At 45.9% G+C, this 24,451-nt stretch overlaps 1 protein-coding gene across 13 annotated transcripts in view; it reads right to left on the bottom strand.

Moving 5' to 3' along the window:
• FRMD4A (FERM domain containing 4A) overlaps nt 1–24,451 on the bottom strand; it is a 736,083-nt gene that overhangs the window by 130,250 nt on the left and 581,382 nt on the right. For all 13 annotated transcript variants that reach the window (XM_038530061.1, XM_038530064.1, XM_038530066.1 and 10 more), the window contains 2 exons: nt 22,728–22,822; nt 9,948–10,040 (listed from right to left, as the gene is read on the bottom strand). In XM_038530061.1, the coding sequence (XP_038385989.1) occupies nt 9,948–10,040; nt 22,728–22,822 (188 nt within the window). The remainder of the gene's footprint in view (nt 1–9,947; nt 10,041–22,727; nt 22,823–24,451) is intronic.

The following is a 24,451-nucleotide window of genomic DNA, read 5'->3' as shown; positions in this document are numbered from 1 at the left end:
GCCTAGGTCTTAAAGCAAAATAAGTTACATGTGACTTAATTTTAAAAAAATCCACATTTGTTGTGAAGGAATTTTGGGGATAGTCAGGATAGCAGAATCAGAAGGAAGAAGGAAGGAAGGGAGGGAGGAAGGAAGGGGGGGGCAGCCTGGGTGACCCAGCGGTTTAGCTCCGCCTTCAGCCCAGGGCCTGATCCTGGAGACCCAGGATCGAGTCCCACGTCGGGCTCCTGGCATGGAGCCTGCTTCTCCCTCTGCCTGCGTCTCTGCCTCTCTCTCTGTGTCTCTCATAAATAAATAAATAAAATCTTAAAAAAAAAAAAAAGGAAGGGGGGAGAGTGAGCGAGCGAGGAGGGAGGGAGGCCAACTTGCAGGTGCAGCCTCATTATTGAGTCGTCTTGCTTCGTACCTTTGCTCAAGCTCTTGCCCTCGTCCCAGAAACCACCATCCTCCACACCTCAAACCACTCTTGCTCCCTTGCCCTCACCCAGAAACACCATGTGTCCTGATCTCTGCTGATGGCCCAGGGAAGAGCTCCTCTCTCTAGGCTCTTCCTCTGTGTCCCGTACTTTTCTGTTCCCTGGGGCATCTTCTTCCTAGGTGATTAATGCCCCCTGGAGGGTGAGGCCAAATCCCATTCATTTTTTCTGTCTCTCCAGGACTAACACAGCGCCTGGCACACACGTGGGCATAGTTTAAGGGTCTGGGAGCAAAAGGCTCTGGTTCTCAGCTTCACTCGTCCTCACTTGCCGCTGAGTGGAGCTCTCAGGATAGGCCAGTGAGGTGGGCAGGGAAGGCACTGCAGGAGAGGGAGGAGCTAAGTGACCCCTACTGTGTCCCCCATGCCCTGAAATGCCCAGTGTGTGTGTGTGTGTGTGTGTGTGTGTGTGTGTGTGTCCTGCCCCCCTGCCCCTTGCTCACTGTCAACATGACAGGTTGCACAAACAAGCTGATCACCACGAATCTTTTTTTTTTTTTTATCATCACGAATCTTAAAGCCAGAACTACAGCAGAGGTTTCTGTGTGACTAAGCGAGTGACCTTAATTCTGCAATAATCATTCAGAGTCTAAATCTGTTGGGTCTGCTGTTCCATCATTCTCAAAGCGATGCCTTGTGTCTTTATGGCATTTGTTTCAATTCCTGAGGATGAAGGAGTGAAGACACCTGCCACCCCTGCCATGCATTTCTCCTCAATAGTATAAAAAGGAAACAGCACTCCCCCTTCTCTCTAGTAATGGAAACTGGAAAGGACAGGGCAAGTTCTGTCCTCTGCGACAGCATTCGTGTCCCCTGCCCACCCCCCCCCCACCCCCGCCCCAGTTACAAGCTGGACCAGAGGCAGGAGGGTAGAGAAGAAAATAAATCACCTCCTCTTGACAGAAACTAGAAAGCAGCTTCCTATGAACCTTTATCACCGAGAAACAGCCTGGAAAACCATGTGAGCAGAGATGTCCGGGTGCCTCAGTGGCTGAGTGTCTGCCTTTGGCTCAGGTCATGATCCCCAGGTCCTGGGATCAAGTCCCACATTAGGCTCTTGCAGGGAGCCTGCTTCTCCCTCTGCTGTGTCTCTGCCTCTTTCTGTGTGTCTCTCATAAATAAATAAAATCTTAAAAAAACAACAATAACAAAAAATCTGTGTGAGCTCCAGGATGGTCATGTTATCATTCTGTAACCCTGGATATTTAACTCATCCAGAACTTTCCATCAGCATCAGGAGACTTGAGAGTCAAAATGCCTGGAGGAAAACAGACCTTCGACATCTCGATCCACACACTGAGGCCCAGAGCGCAAAGTGCGGGAGCCCCAGGGAGAAGAAACTTCTGGGAAAGTGGGAAACATTGATGGTTTGGGTATAAAGTCAGGATTTTTTTTTTTTTTTTTAACCAGTTGTGTTCTTTTTGATTTTCATGAGAGCTCCTCGTTTTTATCAGCAGGTGGCGATGTTGCTTTTCCTTAATTCCCAGTGCACGGGTTATTGAGGGGTGGGGAGCAGTGCTTCCTCAAAGACCTGGTTCACAAAGAAATTCCGGGTCTCTGGGTAAACCTAAGGAACTGAATGCTTTCTTGTTGATTCACAGGGTCTGCACAGACAATTCCAAGTGTGGCTCCAGATTAACCAGGGGTTTCTGGTGCTTTGACATCTGGGCCTTGGTGGCTCTGGAGGGACGGCCCCTCCCAGGGTTGACCAGTTCCTTAGAGGTGTGAGCTTGCCCTTCATGTGCAGACAGGCCGATCTAGAGAGCTCACACACCCTTCCTGCTCCTTTGTGGGGCTCTCACACTCCAGGTCATTACCCTCCTGCCCTAATCACCCCAGAGCCAGGGCCAGACAACTCTGGACAGCCTCTATGCCCCATAGCCTGCTGAAATTATTCAAAGTAGTCAATCCTAAACCTGATTACTCTGCCTCACCCATTCCTTCCTGTAGAAACCACAAAACAAAAGCTCTTCCCCACAATTCCCTCCCCTCCCTCTGCCTCCTGACCAACCCTGGTGAGTCCCTTCTGGCCTTGCCTGGTGTGGCGAGCCCTCTCTTCTCCTTTCGGGAACTGTGAATAGCAAACTAGTCTTTTCAATGGCCACCATCCCCTTATGTTTGTTGGGAGTACCCATACCTGAGTAAGAATAAAACTTAAACTTTAAAACGGGTTCTTCAGCACATTTAGCAGGACTGGATCTGATGGCCTTTTTTTTTTTTTTTTTTTTTTTGAGTCAAAGGGCCAACCTATGTTCTAGGACAATGGCAAATCTGGCTAAGTCTAAATCTGTTTCTTGAATACCATAAGCAATGTCACACCCAACCTGGCCCAGATGATGTGGACCTGAGGTATTTTATCAGACGGTCTGAAGAAGGAATAAATACGTGTGTGAGCACAAAGATAATCAAGAGGCTCTGAAGCCTGAAGGCAGTCTCACCCCCTTTAACCCGTGGACACCTCCGGCTGCAGCAGCTTGAAGTGTCCAGCCACAGGACACCAGTCAGGTTTCCTTTTCTCAACCACCCGCTCCTCCTCTTTCCTCTCACATCCACCCCTTGGCACTTGGGAATCCCCGAATATTTACAGCAAGTGTTAATTAAATGGACCACTGATTTCATTCTATAATGAACACAAGTGTCGCATTTGGAATGCTGACTTTCAGTAGCAAAAAGAAGCGATGGTAATGAAAAGGCTATCTGGTACCGCTGTGAGTTTCTGGGGCCAAACATCTCTGATCTTTAGAATTTCAGCAGCTCTAAAATCTTAACTGGGGCACCCAGTTGAGATCTAGCAAGTTCTGGTTAGCAGGCACCTCATTTTGGATCCCTGCCTTCAGTGTTACTATGGTGACCGCATAGAGCAACGGCTAGTCTTCGGCCAACCAGGAGAGGCACCGATTGTCAGGCCATAAACTTGGCTGTAAAATCCCCTCTCCCAGATTAAAGCTTCCTGGGATCACCTCTCCTTTTGTTGTTTTAATTTTCCTGGTGCTCGCCTCAGTTTATTGTTGGTGAAACTCCATTTGAGGAGACAAATCTAATCTCTATTTTTTCTCCTACAAGCAGCGTAGATGGTCAGAGTTGCAGGGACACGTGGCTGAAGAAGGCACAACTGAAGGAACAGCCCAGGCGTGGAGGGAACCATTCTGAGCACAAACATGCTCCTACCGAAATAAAGAGACGTCCTTGCGTGTGCAGGGATATTTTTCTTATAATTTTTCTTGATGTATTACTTAAGCTTACCACCAGAGGGGCATTGTTCTATTGGGGGCGCTGGCCTCACAGTCCTAAACAGCGATCTGCAAATGGATGTGATCTTGCTCCTGCGCTGATGCCTGGGCTGCATGTAAGGTCGGGGTGTGAGGGGTGATGGAGCAGCAGGAGGTGAGGCTGGCAGGTACACAGAAGTCAGATCATACAGGACATGCTAAGGATAACCACAGCAGGATGACAGGAAGCCAGGAAAATTCTGAGTAGGGTATCAGATGAGACTTCTGGAAAGATACTCAGTGGTAACCGAGAGGAGACTGCAAGGAGGCATGACCAGGAGAGGTTTAGGAAGGTCCTAATTACAGCCAAGGGGGTTTTTGTGGGGAGTCAGTGGTGCATATAAGACCGATTTAAGACACAAAAGGAACAGGAATTAGCGAATGAAGGAGGGCAAACAGGCAGTGGGGAGAGAGCAAGAGTCAAGGTTGACTCCCTAGTTTCTGGCTGGGTGTGTGGTGGTGCCAATCACCGAGATAAGGAGATGCCATGGGACGAGGGGTAAGTTTGGGGGTCAATGAGATGAAGATGCCATTGATTCAGGCAGAGGATGGCAGAGAAGCACCCATGGAATCTGGGGCCTACAGAGACCACCAGTGACCACGGTGGTGATGGGACAGCCACAAGCTGAGGAGCCGGTGGGATGTGGAGAAGGGAGACAAGGACAGACTTATCCTTCCAGACCTTTGATGTGGGCAGGGGTGGAAGCTTGGGGGCAGCAGCTAAAGGAGGATGCGGGTCAGAGAGGGTATTTTCTTCAGTCAGGGTAGGAGAGTCATGGTCGTGGAGGGGAGACATCCGTGGAGAAGCAGCAGCTTATGTAAGACGGAGAAAGAGAGATGGCAGACTGCAGGCAGGCAGCTCTTGGAACGGGCTGGAACTGGGGCACAGGTGGACCTGCTGGCCTCGGACATGTGCATGCATGAGTGCATGTGCACGGGCACACTGAGGGGCTTAGGAGGCCACAAAGATGGGTGGGTTCGACCGAGGAAGGGAATAGGAAGCTGAAGTTCCCTTGGGCCAGCTTTCCTTTTCTCTGCAAAATCATGAGCAATGTCAACTCCTCGGAGCAAAGGTGTGAGCTTCTGGTTTGGCGTTTACGGCAGGAGGAACAGCCACAGTGGGCAGTGCGGTGGACCCTGAGCCACACACCCAGCAGAACTGGCTAGACACCCGCTGAGTGTGTGACATTGGTCATAAGCAATCATGTAGCAGCCTGCAGTTGTGTGATCCCCCTCCCCCAGCCCCGACCGCTCTCAGCAGCTCAGGGGTAGAAATAAAAGAAATATGTGACTGGACGGATCCCAACCTACATGTGTGTGCATGTGTGCAAGTGAGCATGCGTGTGTGTGTGTGTGTGTGTACATGCACCAGCGCGTCATGCCCGCATGTGGCCAGCAGCAATGGGAGGGGCAGTCAGGGGTGAAGGGGCCGTTGCAACCGTGCGTAATGGGGTTTGGGCTGAACCTGCAGAGGTGATGGCAGGCGGGCTGAGAGGGTCTCGGAATTTGGGGCAATAGATGCACAGGTGCACATCTTGCCTGCTCCGCTCACCGCTCTACCTTAGCTCCTGAAACAATGCCCACGGTGTGGTGAGAGCCAGTGGAGTATTTGTGCATCAGTAACTGAATCTGCTGCCAACGGCGAGTGTGCAGCACAGCGTCCCACGGGGGAAGCTCACTCTCACAGCTGGAACGAGAGTGCGTTTTGGCTCCAGGCCCTGCAGAGATAAAGCTTGGGGTGCCTATGGGACTGCAGAGTCTTCCTTACAGGAGGGGGCACAGCGCAGGGCAGGATACCTTCCCACTGGTGTTCACCCTGGTCAGGAAACGGCAAGAGTGTCTCAAGTGGGGCTAATGATGCATCTCTTGGCTTCTGAAAACTCCTGCTTTGCCATCAGCCATGTCCCTTTCTCTGCCAATAGGGAGGTTCCAACCTGCCTCCAAGCTCTGTGACTATGGGATGTCCCTCCACCAATAAGGTGCTCTCCGCTGAGGCGACTCAGGGGTTCAGTAGTGCTAGATCTGGAATGTCAGCCCTGGGAGGGCTGCTCTCCATGCCCTCTCACCCGATGGGGGTGCATCTGTACCTGAGGCCATCTCTACAGGTGCACCCTTGCTCTGTAGCCGAAGCCAAGTGTGGACCGCGAGATGGACCAAAGTCACTGATCCTGACTCAGTGGCCCGTGGCCCTGCCAAAGTCTCTGATAAGCAATCACAGAGTTGCTTTTCACTTGTGGAGAGAGAAGCAGCGTGGTTGGGGATGGGGGTAGGGCGTGAGGTCTGGAGCCAGATCTTTTTTTTTTTTTTTAATTTTTATTTATTTATTCATGAGAGACACACAGAGAGAGGCAGAGACACAAGCAGGCTCCCTTCTGCGAGCTCGAAGTGGGACTCGATCCCAGGATCCCAGGGATCACGACCTGAGCTGAATGAAGGCAGATGCTCAACAGTGAGCCACCCAAGCGTCCCTCATCTCCGTCTCCTTAACCAGGAGTAACAATACCTTATTTAAGGCCTGTGAAGATTTACAATCATCCTGAATAATGGACAGGTGTTTAAAAATGGATAGATCCTTTCCCTCGGACCTTGCTTCTTTTTAGGTGATTATTAAGACTCTGAAGCCTCTGTGATCGCTCCTGGTGATCTGAGGAGGGGGGGGGGGGAGTTCTTTTTAGGCTAAAAACCATGGGTCAGTGAAGATGGATACTTAGTCCTCTGCCCCTGCCATTCTGAGGATATCCAGCAGTGTGATACCAGCTTCAGGTGTCCCCTTCGAGGACATGCTCAGAGGCTAAAGCAGAATTTTCTGAATTCAAATTCATGTTATTTAATATATTTGGGTCTTATTTTTCATAATCAGTTGAATAGAGGTAAGAATTTTGCCCTCGTTCTCACAGACATTTTGAACATGCATTACAGCGAGAGACTATATAATTGACAAATAATAAGCCATGCTGGGATGGCAGCCCAAATTTAGATCCCCAGTGATACAGGGTTAATATTTCCACTGGATGAATTCCTAAACCTTGGCTTAAGGCTGCCAGTCTTTTCCACGGTCTCTTACTGGGTGCTTTTATTCTCCTTTTCCACGAAGGCTAATGGTGCAGGTGTTATGGAGATGCCATCTATAGGTGTTTAAACAAAAGGAGAAAGGCTAATACGAGTAGCTGGAGAGTCAGACCACTTGCAGGCAAGCATGGGTACCGATGGCTGGGCTGGGGCTTCTCAAGTGGCTGCTCCCTTGTTGAGGAAGGACAGGGTGTGCACACAGGGACATCGCCCAGCTGGACAGGGGCTCCTCGATGGACTCTGGCATAGCCCATGATCAGAGTTTTTTATGAAGATGATTTATCCTAGCATTCCTTTGGAGAAAATAGCCTCTGGGAACCCCTAGAAAAGTACCCAGTTATAAGCTGGGAGTTCTTCCCAGGTACCAAGGTAAAAAAAAAAAAAAGCCCAATTCACCTACATGAGAGGATCCGCCTCCTCTCTTGGAGAAAGCACTCTTGATGTTTTGCTAACTGCACTGCCCAGCTAGTTGTGAAGTGGGGACTCAGGAGAGTGAGGTCTGGGAGCCAGGATCCTCTGTGATTGGTGGCCAGGTGACACCCACCCACCCATGGGACACAGCTGCAATAGTTCAAGTGACAGATGATGAGGGGTGGGAGGATAGGACAGAGGGTGGAAGCAGCAGCTGACAATCAATGCATCTAAGTATCTGGGAAAGAGGAAAGACTTCAAGGTGAAAGTCTATAGGACTGAGTGGATAACGATGTCACAGATTCCAAGGACCGCGGAAGGCCTGGGTGGGGGGTCAAGATGATGAGTCCGGCTACGGACCTGATGAGTTAGAAGCACTCAGAAGTGGCCAAGAAGTAAGTGGACAAAGAAACCCGAGGCTCTGCAGAAAGAGCAGCTTTCGCGATGCGCTTACAGAAGGAGCTTGGCGTTGTGGCCGTATTCTGCTAGGAGTCTGTCCCCAAATGTGGGCCTGGGAGAGTTTTTCCGGGGGAGTGTCCTGCGAGATGCCTGCTGCGGCCAACTAGGAAAATGGGGGCCGGTTGGCAGAAGCCTTCATTCCTGGTTCTCTGTACTGAGAGCATGGGATCTACCTCTGTAGCTCTCTGAGTAGCTGGCATCACAGACAGAAGTCAGGAGTGACCTGGAATGGCCTCTATATCCTGTGACCAATGTGTCAACCAGGCAATCTCACGGTGCCCCAGCTTTCTGCCAAGGCTCAGACTCTGAAACCCACCAGTAACTCAGCTCACAACCCTTGCAAAAACCAGCTAATATACCACCAGCCCAGTATTTTCTCTTTTTGACAACGTCAGTGAAAAGCAGCAGGAAGGAGGGGAGATCCTGATGTACAGCAAGCGCATGGCAAATCCACCTTTGATTACAGGTTAAGGAAACGCTTCAATTCAACTGAGTCTTGCTTGATGCTGCGCCCCCCACCCCCACCCCGGTGGTATTGTTAACTCTCCATTATGTGGTTACTTTTCCATTTATCTGAGAAAATGGAGCCACCATTAAAGAGACTGTGACATCAAGATCACACCCATCAGTAATGGAAATGGCTAAGATTAGCTCTGAAAGGTTTGCAGCTCTTAAACAAATCAAAAGGGCATTAAATCTAAGTTTAAATTTGCTCCTCCGTGGAGGTGGCGATACACATTCCTGCCTGGTAAATGGACCCTTTAATTCTTGTTTAGGCTCTCGGATGCCTTCCATGGTATCAGGATGGCTACGTCTGAAACTGCATTTCTGACCATGCTCTTTAGAAGAATTGGCCTGTGAATTGTTTGTGTCCTGCTCTTGAAATTGTTAATATATATTTTTTAAAAATTTTATTTATTTGAGAGACAGAGAACATGTGCGTGTGTGAGTGTGTGCACGCACAAACACGAGTTTGGGGAAGGGGCAGAGGGAGGGGAAGAGGGAGAAGCAGACTCGCCACCCGAGCAGGGAACCCGACCTGAGGCTCAATCTTAGAACCCTGGGATCGTGGTATGAGCCAAAAACAGAAGCTCAACCACTGAGCCACCCAGGCACCACACTGTAAAATTTTAACATATTTTAAAAGAACAAGGTGTGTATTCAGTAGGAATACACACTCGGTTGGTGTCCAATGGAAGATGGAGCCCTTCAAGCCTAAATGTCCCTGCAATGGTGTGCAATGAATGTTCTGCACAGAAACTTGCCTGGTGGCTCCAAGGACAAGTGCTCTGGGAGCTGCTGGATCTGGATGCTCGGATCTGGGCATTGTCCCTGAACCTATAACACGACCCCCTCTAACTTGCCAAAACCTTCTGCAAATTAAAGTCCAGCTGACTTTGTGAGATATTTATAAATCTTAACCGTGAGAAGCAAATTATATTCTCTGCAGTCACAAAATAAAACTTCTTATAATAGATTAGTAAACAGAAAATGCCCTTTGTTTCTGGTATTTTATTATGCCATATCCTCCCTTAGTGGGGAAGGCATTGATCTATGGTTTGCTGCTGCATTTCAGCTATTCCTATTTGGAATAAGTTAAAATAAGCAAGTTTCAAGAGGCCAAGTGCCACTTATGGTAAAAGGAAAGCAGACACAGGGGCACCTGGGTGGCTCTGTCGGTTGAGCATCTGCCTTCGGCTCAAGTCATGATCCCAGGGTCCGGGGTAAGAGCCCAAGTCAAGCTCCCTGCTCAGCAGGGAGTCTGCTTCTCCCTCTTCCTCTGTCCATCCCCCCTGACTTGTGTGCTCGCTTGATCTCTCAAATAAATAAATAAAATCTTAAGAAAAAGGAAAGACACAGGTATTTGTGATATAGCTCTAAATGACTGCCACACAAGAAAATAATAGTAATCCAAGAGTTTTGTGTTACTGTAAGAGACTTAGTTCAGTTTGAGATATATGCCCCTCCCCCCAAAAAAGCAAAAAAAAAAAAAAAAAAAAGAGCTCTTATCTTCATTCCACACAAATATCCTAGTGCAAGAGCACAAACGTGTATTCATGCACACAGGGCAGGCCTTGGACACTCACACCCTATGCCCACATCTACTGGGAATGCAGCATGCGTACAGTCGACTGTGACCTCTGTCATTGGCCAACGGACCACAAAACACTTGATTCCCCTTTCCTTTGTTACACTGTCCTCCCAGACTTTTCTTGACCAAGAAAGATATAAGAAGTAAAAGGAGGGACACCAGCTATACATACCTGACACAAAAGTATAAAACCACCGGTCCTGACTTTTTGGGGAAGTCATGTTCCAACACTCTTCGATCTAGCTGAAGCCAGTTTAAGTGTCCCCTGAGGAGAAGAGAGACAAACGGGTTAGGACTGGAGAAGTGTCCTGTGATGAAGGCGTGTGTACAGTAGAACATGCTGGATCACAGACCAATGTGGACTTATATCTCACTACGAAGTTCTCAATTTAAGAAACCTCAAGGAATTATCTGGAGGAAGACCGAATCAATGGCAGATACAGTGTGACATGGAGGAGGGGAGTGGCAATCAGAAGGTCTGGGGCTTGCAACCTGCTATCCATTTCCTAGACTGTGCTAAAATTTAAAAATTAAAATGAAATCCTACTCTCTCCTCGTGCTGAATTCCCTTACCACCACCCTGCTGACTGCCTTTTTTTCCTGAAGCACTCAAACCCACTTTCAAAATATTAGCAATCTTCACAACATCTTGCCGGAAGCAGACAGGGTGAAAAGTGAATCACAGACAAGTTTCTTAAAAAATTAAACTCACACCCACCACATGACCCAGCCGTGCTACTCCTAGGTATTACCTGAGAGAAATGAAAGCTACATTCATGCCAGGACTTTTACACACAGATGTGCAGAGACACTTTACCTAAAATAGCTCAAAACTTGGAACAACCCAAATGTTTATTAATAGAGGAATGAGCATGATAGAGTTTTGGAACAGAGTCCTAGGCCCCAATAAAGACAGTGAGCTATTGATACATATACCACCATGGATGAATCTCAGAGTAATTACACTGAGCGAAAGAAGCCAAACAAAAGAGTGCAGACTGTAGGATTCCATCTATATAAAACTCCAGAAGGTGCCAAGTGATCTATAGTGACAGAGGCAAATCCGTGGTTGCCTGGGGAGAGGGTGGGAGGAAGGGCTTTTAGTGAGACAAGAGGAAACTTTTGGGAGTGATGGATATATTCATTATCTCAATGGTAGTGATGGTTTCATGGGTGTAGACACACGTCAAAACTTATCAAACTGTACTCTTTAACATGTGTGTTTACGATATGTCAATTATACCTCGTCAAAGCTATTTTAAACAGTGAAACCCCAGAGACGTTGGATGATACACAAATGGAGGGGCTTGTGCATTTCCTCCTTCCCTCTCTCCCTCCCTCTCTTATTTCCTTTTGTAAATATTAATAACCTTCTCTGAAAAAGGATCTGGAGGTGCAACAGTGAGCAAAACAAACACAATTCCCATTCCCCTTGAGCTTATATTCTTGTCAGGAGACAGACACTCAACCACTATTCCCACAATTAATTGCATAATTACTAATCAGATTGGTATTAGGACTTAACACTTAAGGTACAAGGACCATGAGTAATGAGAATATGTAAGGCCCTGACTGAGTTTGGGGCCCGAGAAGTACTACCTGGTGTTTGAGATTTGAAGAAGAAGAATTAACTCAGCAAAAGAGCAAGGGAACCATGTTCCAAGCAGCGCAGCCAGCATGTGCAAAGGCCCTGAGGTAGGGAGAGATCTGGCATGTTGGTGTCACGTGAGTCGAAAGAGATGAGGCTGGAGAGGGCAGGGACCAGCTGTTAGGGCTTAGGAGGCTATGCTGAGGACAGTGGTCTTTGCAGAGTGAGGCAGAGCCCTGGGACAAGTATGAGCAGAGGAGTCTACCTTTTCCTGTCCTCTCCTGGCCCAATCACAGTCCACCAGCCTGGACAACTAAGCCCCATAATCACTTTTACTCAGGAAGCTCATGTTGAACTGACACAACTGGTAACACAAAGTCTCCTCAGGTGCCTGATGCTGTGTAACATGGTCATAATATATCCACTCGTGGGAAAGGCTGGCACTTGCTCTGTGGATAACGTGAGACAAAAGTTGTCTGGCCACTGTATTAAAATGTTTGCTCCTCTGAAAAGATGCTTATCTCCAACAAATGCAAGACAGAGAATGCACTAGAGGCTTCTAGCTCCACTTTAAGACTTCATTCAAGCTGCGCCTTTTGCACAAAACCCTCTCTTTCCTTTTTTTTTTTTAAGATTTTATTTATTTATTCATGAGAGACACAGAAAGAGAGAGAGAGAGAGAGGGGCAGAGACACAGGCCGAGGGAGAAGCAGGCTTCCCGCAAGGAGCCTGATGTAGGACTCGATCCTGGATCCTGGGATCACACTCTGAGCCGAAGGCAGATGCTCAACTGCTGAGCCACCCAGGCGTCCCACAAAACCCTCTTTCAATGACGCCCACAGCTGTGGCTCTAAAGATGGCATGGGGATCTGCTTCTGAGGAGCATCCACCTGAGGAACTCTGGCTCTTTTTCCTCCTTCTGGGGCTCTCAATCTAGAAAATCTTTTTTTTTTTTTTCTATTAACTTTGCCTTTCATGTTTGGTTATTCTTCCCTAAATAATATAGTAAGGATAAAAAATAACAACAACAAAAAAAGTTTTCTAAATAGGATGACCAGATCAACTTCTTCCAAAATGGTGGGATGAATTCCCATCCAACTAGAACACGGGATCTGGGAACAGCAAGCCTGGGTGCCACCTTGGTCTCTAGTCGTACCTGCAATGCTGCTAATGCCCCACAGGGTCACATTGTTTCAGATCTCTGTGCCTTAGCTCAGCTGCCCTCTCTGCCTAGAATGCCCTTCCCCTCCTGCATCACTGAGTGAGGTCTGACTCATCCTTCAGGACCGAGCTCTCCCATGTCTCCTCCAGAAAGCATTCCTTGACCCATCTTCCCACACCACACACCAGCCTGGGCTGGGCTCCTCTCTGGCCCCTCACGGCGCCCACCCCTGGCACACCTGCTCCTGGACCTCCCACACTCCATAGAAGCTCCTCTGCGTATGTGTTCTGTCTCCCCAATAGGCCTTTTACATCTGAAAGCAGAGATCTGCTCCATAAGGTCAGAGTATGTGTCTGATCAAGCGGAAGGTATTAACACAAACATTAGCCCTAATTATTGGAAAATAAGTTACAGCCACTCTCTTCCTGCCTCTGAAAATGTCCAAAATCTCCTAGAGCCTTCTCTTTAGGCTCAGCCTCCTGCAAACATGCCACATGCGTGCTCTCTGCTAGGACTCTGATCATGCCATTTCCCCTAATTGGAATTGGTCTCTCCATCCTCATTATCTGAGCCCTAGCCTTTGTTCAAGGCTGAGTTCCAGTCTTTGAGGGAAGCCTTCCTTCATTGATTCGCTTTGGGTTTCTTTGAAACTTCTCCAGGCTTTTGTTTATGTCATCCTCAGAACGTGTGGCATATTCTCATACAATTAGTTATCTAAAGAATACAACCAAAAAAATAAATAAACAAATAAATAAAGAATACAACCTGTCTCCTCGACTAAGTTGTAAGTTTTCAACATTTAAAAAAAAAATGTCATCCCCGAACCTCACACCGTGCTTGACAAGTATTAGGTGCTCCTAAGGGCATGCTCACTGATGGGATGACTGCCATCAAAAGCCACAGATTTACTCCTGCATCTCATTTTACGAAAGTGACCAAGTGACAGCTCAGAGGTTAACGCTATTGAAAGAAGAGTTTAACGTTATTCAGAGTCCCCCCCCCCCCATCAGTAAGAGGCACACCAAGCCAGGGGGGGCCATGGGGGGAAGCACCAGTGTTGGTTATGAGACAAGGAATAAGGGGAAGGCAAAGGTCAGAGCCTCTGCTGGGGTCTCCACAGGAAAGGCAAGACAGGACAGTGGAAACAGCTCAGGGTTGGCTAGTTTTAATGACTCTGGCGGGTTCTGAGGCATAAGGGCTGTCCCTAGCCGTCTGGCACCCGGCCTTGAACTGATTAAGGGCAGCGGTCACCCTGGCTCCGTGTGTGAGAGCCCGACAGAGAAGGTGCCTCAGAGGAGGGCTCTGGGTCACAGGGGAGAGGCAAACAGCTTTGGCTCTTAGTCTGGCTTTGGAATTAATGGATGCCAAATAAACAGAGAATCTGAGAACTCTCCGAACAGCAATCCATCCAATGACAATGAAGATTGAAATTTTAATCTTTCACCTGACAATAATTTTTTATAAATAAAGGCTCTGGCAGAAATAATCTTTTCAGGATCATCACAAGACAAATCCACAGCCCAGTACAATGGCCCAACATTACTGACCACACAGACTGTTGGAGATTTGACCTGGGCTCCCCCAGGGGGCATGATTCACTTGGTGAAGAACCTCCAAGTAGGGACACTGTGCACGAAGGGCCACAGATATGGGTGTCACCTGAATGCCACTCTGTTGGGGGTGCTCACTGCCCTTCTTCATCCATGTTAACAGAAGACAACTAGAGGAATAGATTCCCTCTCTAGAGAATTTCATTCCCACATTGAAATTTTTTTAAAGGTGGGTCCCTGGGTGGCTCAGTCAGTTAAGCGTCCAACTCTTGATTTCAGCTCAGGTCATAATCTCAGGGTTGTGAGATCGAGCCCCACATCGGGCTCTGTGCTCAGCATGGAGTCTGCTTGAGTTTCTCTCTCCTTCTACCCCTGCCCTGTGTCGCCTCAAATAAATAAATTAATCTTTAAAAAAATTTAAAAAAAAATCTTTAAAAGAATGACAGTGGGCAGCCCCAGTGGCTCAGCGGTTTAGCGCCACCTTCAGCCTAGGGCATGATCTTGGAGACCTGGGGTCAAGTCCCACATCAGGCTCCCTGCATGGAGCTTGTTTCTCCCTCTGCCTGTGTCTCTGCCTCTCTCTCTCTCTCTTTGTGTCTCTCATGAATAAAATAAAATTTATTAAAAAAAAAGAATGACAGTATAGTAATAAACTTTAACTGGAAATTCCTTGGTTCACAGCCATATATTGGTTTAGCATTTACAACGCAATGAAACAGACCGTGAGAAAATAATCAGGAAGCAGAGAGAACGAGGAGGAGGAGGCCAGAATCACCCCAAATTGAATAGCTAGGCCTCTGAGGAGAAATGAATTTCCTCTATCCACAACCTCTGCTTGAACGCCTCACCACCTCAACTGGGGGAGGTGGAGAATGGCACGATGCACACGCTCTACCAACCACGGACAGGTGGACTTCCCATACCCGGAATTCTGAGACCCTCATGTGGAAGGAAGGGGGTCCCCCCATTTTGCATGCCTGCAAAAGTGTCTTCACTGCAGGCTGCTGCTCACAAAGGCAAAGACTAAAGGGACAAGTGACTCATCTGAAGTCTTTTATGATAACTGTCTGATATTAGGGTAAAAGCTAAGAGATGGACAGACATGTCAACTGGAAAGTCCAGTACCCTGGAGGCCACCACCTTTGGCTCATTAAAATATTGTCTGCTCGTTGTACGTGGCTCAAAGTCATGTCTGCTGCAGCCAACAGCATCAAGGATTCCTCACAGCACAGGACGCTTCTTTGCCTACATAACACCCCACAGTCTCTGCACGAAGTCCCTACCCTCAAATACCTTATTTTTTCCTTTAAGTTCGGGTGGGATGGGCAACAAATAGGTCAAAGGAGCATTTTCTCTATTCAGTTTAACTAAGAGATGGCTGATAGCTCAGTTTTCATTATTCTCATTGATTTTTCATTTGAGGATTCACCTCGGTGCGTTTACCAGTAACAAAGCAAAAAATAAAACAATGCCCCAGCAGACACTGAGTTTATTTGTGTTACTGTCTGACTGATAACTATCTTTAAAGCTGAGCAAGATAACACTCATTTGGTTTATGGTGGCAATAGGTCAAACTGTTAGGTCAGTAAAAAATATGCAATTGCTTCCAAGCAACAGAAATTGGATGCATTTATTTAACAGATTGCTTTTAGCTTCTACATATAACACAAATAGATTTTTGGTTCCAGCCCAGGCACCTTCAACAGAGATGGCCCTAAGGAGAGCTTTGTTTACAGAGAGCTACCGGAGGGTGGAGGTATGTGCTAAGTCCATCTGAGCTCACTGCCTCTTGGACCCCTGAGGGGGAGCAATATGCTGTGCCTTTTAGTGGTTTTTATTGTAGACAGGTTATTTCCTATGCAATGAGTTTCCAAAGAAAGCCAAGCAAGAGCATGAAATTCTTACAGGTGTCACTGGATGGGGTGGGGTGGGGGGGCAGAGTGCTCTTCAAATGGAAGAATGTTTAGCTAGTTGATGTCCTTAGTTGGAAATACGTGGACTCATCAGGGACAGCTCGTGCTAGAAACTCTCAAATAGTGGCTTTCAAGTGTGTGAGTGAGAGTGTGTGTGGGTGTATGTACACGTGTGAAAGAGACAGAGACAGAGAGGGAGACAGACAAAAGATGAGTATTGAGGCAGATGGCTGTTCAGCCCCACTGACTTTATGGCTTTAATTTTTTATTTATGGAGGAAATTTGCTCTACTATGTTCTCTTAAGGCTGTTCTGAATTTTCTTTTGTAGCACCTCCTACACTGTATCTGATTATTTACCTCCTAAACTCAAAATACAAGTCCTATAGGGGGTCAAGGCTAGTCATTTCTGTATTTCCAGAGCTTAACAGTGGATGCTAAGTGAATGACTACATCAGCTTCACTTATGCACCATTGATCAATATTGTCAGTGTGATGACAGCTATCCGTATAGACGCTGTATAGACGCTGCTCCTGCCCTAAACAGTCTCCGTACTCAGGGGGAATTCACTGCTCACTGACTCCAGGATCTGAGCTCCACTGTACCATTCACACTGGGAATGAAAAAGTCAAGAGAAAGCATGGATTCCTAAGGCCTCTTCAGATTGCACCATTCTATTTCATTTGTCTCAGCTGAAAACAGAAAGAGTTCTGGAGCCCTTCTCCGGTCAGTAAATAGAAGGTACTGTGGTTTGCTATATGTCTGATGTCTACACAAGCTGTCTCCGAGGTAGCACTGAGTGCTGAATACTACATTCCCAGGAGCAGCAGTTACAACCCAGGCACAGAGGCCTTGGTACTGATTTTTCTCCCCAGTCTCCTGGTACAGAGCATTTAATGAATGGAAATCCCAAACTTATTTCTAAAATTACTTTCCCACAGCTGTATCTTCCTGTTGTTTCTTTTGCAAGTGAAAAAATTGCTTTTCTACTTTATTTTTAAGTTGTAGATAAGCTTGAGACTGCGAATGCTCACTAGCTAAATCCTTCTCAGAAGCCTCCACCAATGGTGGTCCTGCTTCTACTAGAGGGGAGCAGAGATCAAGGACACTGCATAGCAGAAAGGATTCTCCCCACCGTCCCAGCACTGAACTGATGCATTTCCAGTATAAGAAGGCATTTGGGACCGAAATTATTTGGATAACCCAGACTCTACAAACAGTACCAATCAATGATGCGATCCATGGAAACATAGCATGTTGTTAAAAAAAAAATTCCTTAATTGGTTCTTACATTAGGATTCTGGCTTCATGCTGTCTGTGAATCCTCTAAAATTTGAGCATAAATTATTATGTGCGTAAATTTTGGTGGAGGCGATGGAATGTAACTTGTTAACAAATTTCAAAGGGTTCTGTGATTAAATAAGAGGTTAAGAACTAGTCATTTTCTTAATTGGTATGTGAAAACACATTCTAACTGTACCTGGCTTTTAAAATATGCAATGATCGCTAAACAAGTTTCTTTCTCCCTCAGTTTTCTAAATACTTCTTAAAGGTTTTCATTACATGAATACTCATTTACAGCTTCTGACACACAATTCTTAACATTTTTAATAGAAGATTCAGATTAAAATTTAAATACACTATGAAAATCATTACTACAACTTGGCATGTGTTTGACTATTTCTGTTAAATAGACTACAGTTATTTTTTAAATTTATTATTATTATTCTTAAAGATTGTTTATTTTAGAGAGATGAGCGAGGGAAAGGGGCAGAGGGAGAGGGAGAGTGAGAGAGAGAATATCAAGCAGACTCCACGCTGAGAGCAGAGCCAGACGTGGAGTTCGATCCTATGACTGTGAGATCACAACGTGAGCTGAAACCAAGAGTCAGATGCTCAATGGACTATGCTACCCAGGTACCCCAATTTATTATTATTATTTTTAAATTTATTTATTTATTTATTTGAGAGAGAGAGAGAGAGTGTGTGTGTGTGCAGGGAGGAAGGGCAGAAGGAGAGGGAGAGAGAGTCTTAAGCAGACCCCACACTGGGCACAGATCAGGACACAGGGCTTGATCTCAGGACCCTGAGGTCACAACCTGAGCTGAAACCAAGAGTTGGATACCTGTGCCACCCAGGTATCCTAATTATTATTTTTTTTAAGTAGACTCTATGCTCATTGTAGGATTTGAATTCATGAACCTGAGATCAAGAGTCACAGGCTCTATCTACTGAGCCAGCCAGGTGCCCCTAGGATAAAAATTAGAGCTTTTGATGATAGGATCCTCTGTCAACAAATAAAAACCTAAAACTTAATTAAAAACACTTGGGTGTGAAGAGTGTTTGCATTATGTCCAAACATATATAACTGCACACATAAAATACGCACAGTTCTTTGTATAGCAATTATACCTCAAAAAAGCATTTTCCTTTAAAAAGAAACCCAAACAGAGGAAACAAAATGATGATGGAAAATAGATTGGGTAACTACAAACTGGACTTAATTGATTTAAATTACACTACCAGAGCCACGGGCTCTGAAAACAAAAAAAAACAAAACAAAACTTGGGTGTTAAAACAGCCATGTATATATTTTGAAAATAAAATGTACAAATAACTTTCTTTAAATGATGGGAGCAAATGATTGGTAAGAGAAAATTTCAGTTATCCCATATGTGCTCATGGAAACACTAAATCTGCATTTCTGAGCTGGTTCCCACACATTAGGTTTCCTGACTCTCCTGGGAATAGAGAGAGTCCATAACTGTGCAGGTCCCTGGCATGTGTCATGACATAATTGGTCATGTCTGGCTCCAAATACTCAAAGCTGGGTGAACTCAGCTTCTCTTCTTGGATCTTTGGGAGGAAGCAGAAGAAATTCACTCCAACTTTCCCCTCTCTCTCTAGAACACGGTCTTTTTGAAATTTGGCTACACATTTACAATCCATCAGGAAGCTATGAAAGATCTTGATGTTCAGGCCACAGCCAAATCAATTAAATCAGAATTTAGGGGGCAGGTCCCAGGCACTGGTATTTTATAAAATGTCTCGGTGACACCAGTATGTGGTCAAGACTGAGAACCATGACTCTAGCAAAACATTAATTATTTTAAGATCAAATTTATACTGTGCTCTTACTTAGCTGCAGAATGTTTAAAAGGCTGCCAAAATGTCACTGTTTGCATGGATCACCAGCATTCAGACCATTTACAGATGACTACTGATGTCTCTTTGTATTAGTTATAAAAAATAAAAGGGTGCTAAATGCAATTGGATCTTGGAACAGAAAAAAAAGGCATTCATGAAAAAACGAGTAAAACTTAAAGTCTGTAGGTTAGTACCAATAATATCAGAGCATACTAGTTCCAATGCTAATTTCTCAGTTTTGAAAAATGTAACACACTCTGTAAACGAATAACAATTGAGGAAGCTGGGTGGAAGGTATATGGGAGCTTTGCTATTTTTGCCAACTCTTGTAAGTTTAATTATTTCAAAATAAAAAGTTAAAAAGTTAAATTAAAACAGGAAAAGGCAAAGCTAGTACTAATGCTGCAAAACTGCGGATTAGCCAACAATATTGAAACCCTTGGGCACAAAGTTGTGCCCTGTGGATCTGGGCACTTTATTAAAGAATACAACATTATGGCATGAGAGAAGCTTAGAGAAATTCCCAATTTCCTGTCTTTCTTCTGCTTTTATATAGCTCTTCTCCAGCTCCGTCCAGATCCTACAAAATGTCATCAACAGCAATTAATATAAAAGGCCTTGCTGGCAATCTATGACCTTAAAGTCATCTATTCTACTACACAGAATCATAGTACTGTGATGGGATCTTGTACAATATTTTACAGCTCATGAGCACTTTCCAAATGTTAGTCTTGTTTGATTTGCATTAGGAAATAGGCAAATCCACAGGGTATATCTTGGGCTGTAATAAGATGGAACTTTGATTTCATTTTAATAGAGGAGACACAGTGTAGCACCTGCATAAATCTCTCTCTCTTTCTCTCTCTCTCACACACACACACTACATCATACTACATACACACAATTTGGACACACGGTTATTAAAAAATTCTATGTTAGTCCAGCAGTGCCCAGAATGAGGGCTGGAGGCACATATAACAAGGCTAAGTGCTCACTGACATATGACCACCAACCTAGGCCAGGTCCCAGCCACGGGTGCTACTTCATGATGGCAGTTGCCCTGCCCCCCTTTCCTACCAGGAAAAGGAGGAAAGTTCAGATTACCAACAAGGCCATCAGCCAACATCTGTTGGCCCCAGGTGTTGTCAGGCCACAACTGACTACGCCCTGAGTCATAGCCATCTCTTTGTTTCTGCCCCCTTGTCCTGGTCCCTCAGGGACCCTGGTTCTTGATTTCCGCAGGTCCCTGACCCTAGCCAGTTCCCCATGAGTTAGGCCCACCTGGCAGCTGCAGCCCTCGCCCACTGAGCTCCTGCCAGCTGCCTGCTGCTCCTACGCTTGCTGGATGGATCCTCCCACCCAGAATGGGGTGAAGGGAATGGTGGTGGCCACACTTTCCCTGGACCCTGCTAGAGGATGGCTCACATCCCCCCACCCTCCCATGACTCCTCCCCACAGAGCCTGCCTCACCTCCAATTCCACCACTCAAGGTAGTAAGACGCTTTTTGGCAGCCTGGCCTCACACTCACATACTCAGGGAGGGGCACACTCATGCTTTCCTGGCCAGCCCAGAGAACCATAGGCTGGGTTTTGTTTTGTTGTTTTTAAGTAGGCTCCACACCAGCATGGAGCCCAATGTGGGGCTTGAACTAACAATCTTGGGATCAAGACCTGAGGTGGATCAAGAGTTGGATGCCTCACTGACTGAGTCACCCAGGCGCAGCTGCAGGCCATCTGATGGCACAAGTGTGCGGCCCTGTGCTTTCCCACTTTCCTTTCTGTACCGTGTGGTTGTGTGCTGTCCTCTCTCTCGGGACGAGGGTGACTTTCTACCTTACAATCCATTCCTTCTGGGCTATGCTGCTCCGGCAGGGATTTGCAACGTTCAGCCGGCCTATTTCTTCCTCATTGGCCTGGGACCACATGCTCATTCCTTGATTCCGTGTATTAAAAAGGAAAGTCTAACCGGGACTAACAGAGAGTTCACAGACCTTTTACAAGAGTAAACATACTCGGGCAATGTGAACAATGGGATATGATTAATTGAAACTTCTGGTTTCCTTCTAATTAGTGGAATGTACGAATAGCAATTTAGGAGGTTTAACAGTGATTCTCAGGCAAAGGGGAAGAAAATATCTGTGCTTGTGAAAGTAGTTGCTCTTGATCTGTATTTGTTTTAAAGCATTTGCTTTATTACTACTCTGGCTCCTTCCCCCCAGAGTCCTCCAGCTTGCCCACTAGCTGGTTCCCCATGAGTCAGGCCCACCTGGCAGCTGCAGCCCTCACCCACTGAGCTCCTCCCAGCTGCCTGTTGCTCCTATGCTTTGCTGGATGGATCCTCCACCCTAGATTGGGGTGAAGGGGATAGTGGTGGCCACACTTTCCCTGGACTCTGCTTACCGGCCCTACCTGCAGGCACAGTGATCATTCTAGGCCTGGGCAACACTCCTGCTTTCCGTCCTGCTCACTTCTCTACATGCTCCAGGGCCAGAGGCCAACCTGGCTCCTCCTGGCTTTCTTGAGGACGATGTAGCTCTGCTCCCCATGCCTGCAACCTGATTGCACTGTCGCTTGAAACACTGCTAATTTAGAGGGCAAACATTCCAGTTCATCCAAGACAGTCCTTGTTTCCATGCCATTTTACTACTTATACTGTCCTGATTCAAATAATAAATCAGATGGCCATCCTACTCACTTGTAGCTCCTGAGGCTAACGGGACAATGTGCAGATACCTCCAACTGCCCAATGTGGGTTCCTCCTGTCCTTGCATCTGAGCTTGTCCTGCCTCGATGGCACCATCTTGACTGATGGGGCATTGCCTCCCCTGTACTGTCTTGTTCAGCCACTAACCTAACCCCCCTTCTCTGTTAATATCCTAGGAAATCACCTCTGTCATTCTAAACATTTGGAGAGCAAGTGAGAGAGAGAACACAAAGGAAAAAAAATTGTGAAGCATTTCCTTTTTGCATCTTATCTAGGAATCTGTGCAGGTATTCAATGTACTCTTGATAACAGCGTATTAAGAAGGAAATTGAAATTTTAGTAGAGATATTCCTTACCTGTGTCGCAAAATGCCACTTTATAGAGCCAAATTGAAAACCACTGAAAACAAACGTATTTTTCATCACTTGAATGATATGAATTTTTGATTTTTATATTCTATGCCAGCCGAGACAGTGAAACTGAACAGACACTTTTCATTTTGAATTTATCATCAAATTCATTTCCTGTTATTGTTATCCTAACACTGGAGAGGAATATTTAATTTCCAGAAGTTTTCATTTAACTTTAATAGGAAATAAACTCACTTTAAAATCCACTTTAAAAAAAAAATAAACATTTTAGTTCTGAACGCGAAGCTGCTTGATTATAAGAACTAGTTAACCTAATAATTTTATATTAGCATCATCCTAAATATATCCTTTGGCTGTTCCAGGCATGATCACAAGGTCTTTGAAATTCGGATCATGAACTTGGACTGACCCCGTACCACAGGATCCAAGCGGCCTGCAGCGGATTTCACTGTTGACAGCTCGGACAGTGCAATGTCAGATTCTCCCTGCAGGGCGGGAGGGCCCGTGGCAGCACTTACGTTTCATCTGTGAAGGCTATTCCAAAGTATTCCTTTTCCTTCAGATTGAAGTGAGATGCCACGAGGTCCAGCAGCTCCTTGGCCAAAAGCTTGGGCTGGAGGAAGAGTAAGATGGAAAAGAGACAGATGAGTAGGGAGGACTTGTCCTAAGACATGTGATGGCAGGTTAATACAATTTTTTAAATGGGATGTCTCAAAGCTCAAGTACATTAATGCAAATGATTTTTGTAAAACCCAAAGGAGTAGACAATGAGGATGCTGCTGAGCGATAAAGCCAAGCACAGGGCCATCAATAGGCAGAGACCTTCTGCCTTGGTTTCCTAGTAGTTTGTTCTGAAACACAAGGTACCTGTTCTTTGGCAGGACTGTCAGGCCCTTCTGGCTCTTCTTCCCCACACAGGAGAACATTTTACGTTGCATCAACAGGAAGATGCCTTATTGAAATATATTTTTATGTATATACATGTAACATACGTTCACATAGTATTTGCTACATGTCAGGCCCTATTCTAAGTACTTTACAAATATCACCATCTCTGCCCCCCATTACAGCTCCATGAGGTGCTCCTGTTATTAACTCTGTCATATATAAAAAAAAAAAAAAAACAAAACTCTGTCGTATAGGGGAGGAAATACACACCAGAGATCAAGCAAGTGTTGGGACTGGGATTTGAATCCTGGCTCCAGACTGCCCTTGACCACTTGATCCGCTCCATAATTTTGAATACAAACAATAAAAGTATCTCCTTCTAGGAATGTTAAAATTAAGGCCAAAGCAGCTTGGGAACAGAATTGAAGAATGAATTACAAATTCACCCTCTGGTTGGCTTTCCAAAGGAGAAGAACAGTCTTTATGTTAAGAGTGTTTTTTATCATAAACTCCTTTTTAAACATCTCTGCTAATCTAAAGGAGTGTGCCAGAGGTGTAGGCATGAAATCGCCATGGAGGTCTGTATTGTTAATACATCGTTCACCTTAGCCAAGCACAGGCAAGGTGGCCACAGAACACCAGCCTGTGAGGTGAGGGTGGAAGGAAAGGCCATTTGAGGGAGACTCGGGGCTAATGGGAGTAGTTATTTCTCAATCAGCTTCCAAGTCAAGTATCTGCAAATGCATTGTCCCTATGACAATTGCTGTACTCCAACTGTACTCGCTGGGTCTCCAAGCTCAGAGCAGAAACAGAGATTCCAGAAGAGAAAAAATTGTGTATTTTCTGTGTGTGTACGTGTGTGCATTTATGCACATCGATATACCTTCCTGAGTATGTTTCCTATTCTAGTGGTTACTCTGATAGGGGAGTGGACAAGACATCTCAATCATGTTACATGATACGTGGTAATTTGATTTCCCCTTTTTATTTTTATTTTTTTAAAAAAGATTTTATTCATTTATTAATGAGAAACACAGAGAGAGGCAGAGACACAGGCAGAGGGAGAAGCAGGCTCCCCGCAGGGAACCCGATGCAGGACTCAATCCTGGGACTCTGGGATCACGCCCTGAGCCAAAGGCAGATGCTCAACCATTGAGCCACCTAAGTGTCCCTGATTTCCCCTTTTTAAAGAGTTATCAAAAAATTACTTATTTGAGAGAGAGTGAGCAAGACAGAGAGCACAAGCCAGGGGAAGAACAGAGGGAGAGGGAGAAGCAGTTGCCCCACTGAGCAGCGAGCCTGACGTAGGGCTAGATCCCAGGACCCTGGGATCATGACCTGAGCTGAAGGCAGA

This window comes from Canis lupus, chromosome 2 (assembly GCF_011100685.1).
Source record: "Canis lupus familiaris isolate Mischka breed German Shepherd chromosome 2, alternate assembly UU_Cfam_GSD_1.0, whole genome shotgun sequence".
In the NCBI taxonomy this organism is placed as follows: domain Eukaryota; kingdom Metazoa; phylum Chordata; class Mammalia; order Carnivora; family Canidae; genus Canis; species Canis lupus.
The sequence above is the reverse complement of the archived record's forward strand: the minus strand, read 5'-3'. Positions and strand labels throughout refer to the sequence as shown.